Source organism: Fistularia commersonii, chromosome 20 (genome assembly GCF_037954325.1).
Source record: "Fistularia commersonii isolate RoL2024-O1a breed Wild chromosome 20, RoL_Fcom_v1.0, whole genome shotgun sequence".
Lineage (NCBI taxonomy): Eukaryota > Metazoa > Chordata > Actinopteri > Syngnathiformes > Fistulariidae > Fistularia > Fistularia commersonii.
In genome coordinates this window covers 3,555,726-3,560,801 of record NC_141303.1, presented here as the reverse complement: position 1 = coordinate 3,560,801, position 5,076 = coordinate 3,555,726, and the positions used below count along the sequence as shown (strand labels likewise).

Here is a 5,076-nt window from a genome sequence, read left to right as displayed (position 1 = left end):
GGGGATCAGTAATCAATGTTGTCTCAGTGAGGCCACCGAGCTCTGTCCTCAGCGAGGACCATCGATACTGAGCTGCGTTCCAAGCACTTCCAATGCAAATGCATCTTTACTAGCACCAACAGGAACTACAACCTGTTATTAGTGTCTTGGGATTTCTCCAGCTACCATGCACGCATTAATCTTAGAAAGAAAACTTAGTGTGGTGAAAGATTTTTTTGAATCTCCATATTCAACAGTATGTTAGGCTGGGCGGCGACGCGCTACAGCACTGTGCAGGAATCTCATTAACTTCCAAGATATTTTTGGAAAAATTGAGGTGCAATAAGAACGACGAGTAGGTTCCTCTATTCCCAATCATGTGACTATACATTTCCCTTCAACTGTCTGATATCAGGTCATTTTCAGTCTTATTCTTTTTTTGGCGGCAATTTGATGCTGTCGGGTCCTTTGAAATATCAGAAATATTTGCTATCCAATGTAATGCGATTTTAAATGAGTTTCCTGAAATATCTTGCTTATTTCCAAGACTAAGGCCAATTCTTGGTCATTTTTGGATTTCTTTTTTCCCAACAAATAGGGTGGGTTATCTGGATAAAATGTAATAGTACTTTTCCCTTACCAACCAGTAAACAAAATTTAAGTCAACATTGTGAATGGATTTTTCAACTGGACAAGTCATTTTTAATCATATTTATTCAAAAGTGACATAGTAAACCCATAGTTTGGGGAGGCCTGAAAGAAAGGAGCTTGAAATAGTTTTCCAGAACTTTTGCATACTTGTTTTGAAATATTGGAAAAAGAATCAGTTGTCTATGTACCTGGAATGTGTATGATTTCTTTTGTCAAAAAAAAAAACAAAACAGGTTTGCGCTGTTGTACAAATGCTCCATGCCTGAAGTGACATGTTTTCTGCAGCAGTAGGAGTAACTTGAACGTCTCCGCATATTCTAGAAACCTGTGGAAGGTAAGTGGCAGATTATTAAAATGGGACAAGGTGTCTCTAAGGATATCCTTTGATCTCAGCAAATTTATGTGATATAAATACCTTCAAATTCATTATGCATGCACACTGGGAATGCCAAGTCCACAGACTGACTAAATTTGACTGCCCCAAAGGCACTTTCCCTGCTTTTTGCAATTTCCCAGTTATTACAGGTGTTCTACATTTATGCTAATTCAAAGATATATTTTAATCTGGACCATTAAGGGAAAAAAAAAAACAACAACATAATGATGAGCATACAATTCTTAGTTTAAATTCAACGAAACAAACAGACTTGCCAGGCATTACTAAAATAATTCAGTGTGAAGACATTTGTGTTAAAGAGGCAAAAAAATCCAACATTCATCTTTATTTGGAACAGTCCAATAAAACAGGCAATATGAAGAATAGTCCATAAAGTTTTAATTTTAAAAGACTCTTTTCTTTATAGTGGATGCAAAAGAGACAGTAATATATAATAGTAGCAATTAAGGTCACTGTAATCGAACGTAACTCTTGCAGAGTTCATGGTCCCTGATATCTCCCCAGCCCCCGTTTTTAACATGTGGGGCCACCCCTCCGGCTCCATTGGAGGGCAGTCTCTTTGCTATCAGGAGGTTCTTTGGGAACAGCTGGTTCCCACTGCTCTGTAGAATATTTTCTATCTTGGTTTTCTGGGAGGTAGGCATGCAAGCAGCCTTCTTGTGATGCATGCCACAGTCCCCGGCGTGGAAGATCCGTGGCGCTTCACTGACCATTACCTTCCAGAAAGAAGGCAGACAGGACACAGTCAAGTGTTGTAAGGACCAGTCCCAATTGTAGTCATCGTAAGTGCAGAACGTGTCGGTGCACTGGATGAGCTTCTCGTACGTTTCTCGACTTAGAGCCATCCCCATGTTGTGCTCTGTGGACTTCCAGGCCTTTACCTCTACCTTGCTTGCTTTGCTCGAGTAGCCAATATGGCTGTAGCTTCCCAGCGAAAGGATGTCACAATCAGCGCACTGCTCCCTTTTGAGAGCCGACATGAGCTTCAAGAGATGGATGAAGTCCGGAGAGAGGAAGTGATCCTCCTCGATCAGCAGGACAAGACCCCTGTGGTCCTTCAGAACCCGGACTCTGTCCCACACAAAGTGCAACTTCCACCACCAGTGGTGCTTGGTTTGGGAGAACTTGGCCTCGCGGTAGTGGCCGAACGAGTCGGGGTACTCTGCATTGATGCAACCCAGCTTTAAGGCATCATTTTTGGCAACGTCTCTTGGACAATCCCTGGGGTCATGTCCGGGGAACTCCTGCGGGTATAGCTGGATGCTGAAAGGGAAGAAAATCTGAAGTACCTGACAGAAGTCAACTGAGGCCACTACCTTGTTAATCTCAGGAGACCAGTAGTCATGGCTGAATATCAGCAGTATGCTATCTACACCTCTGGCTTTCCGCAAGCTGTCCACTAATAATTTAAGGTAATCTGGTCGGTTATGGACCTGTACTACTACAACCAGGTCATCTTTTTGTCGCGCATCTTTAAACTTCTCCTCATTTCTTATTGTTTGATCAAAGTTAAGCTGGAAGACAATGCCACGGTAGACCAGCGTTGTATTGTCTACGTTTGGCTTTTGTACTTTGTCTTTACCCTTTGCTTTTTCTGTATGAGTCTCATTTGCTTGTATAATAATAGGGGGTGGCACAGGTGCCCGGCTCACAGCTGGGGTACCCTGCTCTTGGATGAAGTTGTTGAGGCTACCACTGATGCTGCTGCTAATGCTGTTGCTTTTCCTCACTGCCTCCACTTCCTTGGGGAAAGACCCACTATCGTTTTTCTTCTGCCTCCCACTGCTCCAGAAAGCTAGGCCACATATAACAACCACCAAAGTCAGTATCACCACCTTCCTCTTGTAGATTCGGAATCTCATGATAGGAGTTCACAGTCTCGCAAAGGTAGAGAAGTTGATTGTAGAAAAATGCTGATTCACAGCCTTCTAATTGGAACAGGAAACCAGCCTTATCACTAAGTTCTCCTGAAGTCAGTTGTTGGCAAAATGAACTGTTGTTGCAAACATGGATCCCACTGGAATGTCACTGGCGGTGGATGAATGTTCCATAAGGCATGGCAGTTGCCGAGACACAGAAGGATAGCAGTATACATGAATTGCCTGAATGAAAACAGATCGATACAAAATATTAGAGGCATTAGTAAATGGTTGCTATTCAGTGTGGTTGCAGTGATAAGGAGAAAACCACTGGAGAAATATTCAACCAATATTTTTTGTCTCAAGTACTTAAATTGATGGGTGATTTACTTACACTGCACTGGTTCTAAAGGTCTCCTAAATTCTATTTATTTAAGATACTATGTGACATTGACCTCTTTTACATGTAAAAATTGATAATTTACAATCCCCAGCCCTCCATTCTACTGCCCCACATATCCTGGTAAAGCTGTGGAAATAAATTCAGTAAAAGCATGAACGTTCTTCATGTCCCAAAGACAAGCAGTTTATAACCTTATCTGGGAGCCACTGTAATGTATTAGCTTTTAATGCTGTATTATACTTTATATAGGTCACACAACGACAACTGCAGAAGCAACTCCGTGACAACAGAATACCCTGAAATCCCTGATTGAAAAATGCACTTGAAAGCTACAAACAGTTAAAAGCAAAAGCGGGACATTGTATGAAATGTAGCTCCTGATAAAAAGGGGAAAAAAAGTGCATTTCCTGTGTGATGCAATTTAGAGATTTTAATGTCATAGTCATGAGGCTTGATCAGATATTGGACAATACAAAACAAGCCATTACAGTCCCTAATGCGATTACCCCAAGAGCTGCTGCTAGAAAAATAGGAAGAACTCACAAACATAACTCAATATAGACTTCCCTCTGTACTACCGCTGATTATTATTTCACTTTTCCTTGCCAGATCCGATTAAAAGCACCTCCGTGAATTCATGGATGTTGCCGATGAGGCTGTCCTACCTGGCCGACCACTGGTCTCCTCCCTGCCGGCTGGAGGCTCATCGGGTCACCGCTGGAGACGGGCAGTCAAGGCTCCACATGTGACGCTTGTCAAAACATATGTAACAATAACCAAGCAGCCGCTCCTTCAAAAAAAAAAAAAATTGGTGGTGTTAACTCTAATTTTGACTCATAAACAGTCTATATTTGACGGCAAACCCTCCATTTGAACATATCAGTGCCTTTTCGTTGTTCAATTCTCATTTTTTTACCGAATCCAGCGGTAGCTCATGTTTCCCCTGCTCGCGTAACATTTTTTACTCCAAACCCGTCAGTCCAGTTTTTGTAGTTACCGCGTCGTAAAGTAGCAAAATTAAACCACACGGCGACGTTTAATCAGTTCTAACGCAAGGTTGGGGTTGTTTGTTTTTTCGCCCCCATTTAATTTCTCCGGCCTTTTATGAAACACTCCCGTAAAAAGGCAGCTGTAGTTGAGGGTCTTGTGAGACGACGAGCATCGGCGAGATGCTAGCGGCGAGTTAGCTATAGCCCGGCTAGCTAGCAACTTCCAGGCGGCACGTCCAGACAGAACCCGGCCCGGAGAATAAGCACACAACCCGGACCCGAACTGGAACCGTTACCGTAAGGCGGTTACCTATACCGTGTAGTAGACGGGCAGTCCTTTCAGTCCGAAACGTCAGTTCGGCGCCGTCCCATTTTTCTCCGTAACGTCAGCTCCGGGAACTCAGCTAAAAAAGCTAGCACGTAAAAAAAAAACAACAAAACACGGAACCACAGCGTGAAGTGGTCCAGCGGGGGGCACTCGAACCCCCCCGGAATAGCAGCACCGATCTCGGCTGATGACGGGGCTCCGCCGGCTCCTCCCGCCACTAAGGTGTGTTCGCCCCGCCGAGCTCAGCCTCCAGTGCATCGGCGTCACACATGGGCAAGTTGAAAGCGCCACTTAACAGAGAGGTCGTTGGAGTTGACGATGTTGCAATAAAGTTAAAAAAAAATAGAATCACGAAAAGATGATGTCAGAGGAAATAAATCTGATAATACATTATCAAGTCCTCTTGTCCATTAGTTTATCCATCCATCTTCTATGGCTTATCCCCGCGGGGGAAGCTTAACAAATGTGGA

General features: G+C 43.3%; 1 protein-coding gene across 2 annotated transcripts; it reads right to left on the bottom strand.

The window, feature by feature from the left end:
- Positions 1-675: 675 nt before the first annotated feature.
- mgat2 (alpha-1,6-mannosyl-glycoprotein 2-beta-N-acetylglucosaminyltransferase) lies at positions 676-4,823 on the bottom strand. Of its 2 annotated transcripts, XM_086167141.1 has the most exons (3): positions 4,595-4,823; positions 3,955-4,079; positions 676-3,129 (listed from the first exon to the last, which is right to left on the bottom strand). In XM_086167141.1, exon 3 carries the CDS (start codon positions 2,887-2,889, stop codon positions 1,477-1,479), a length of 1,413 nt encoding a protein of 470 aa, XP_086023267.1. In that variant the 5' UTR covers positions 2,890-3,129; positions 3,955-4,079; positions 4,595-4,823; the 3' UTR covers positions 676-1,476. The 2 variants fall into 2 exon arrangements, with proteins under 2 accessions (XP_086023267.1, XP_086023268.1); XM_086167142.1 differs by lacking the exon at positions 4,595-4,823 and having other exon boundaries at positions 3,955-4,090.
- Positions 4,824-5,076: the final 253 nt, after the last annotated feature.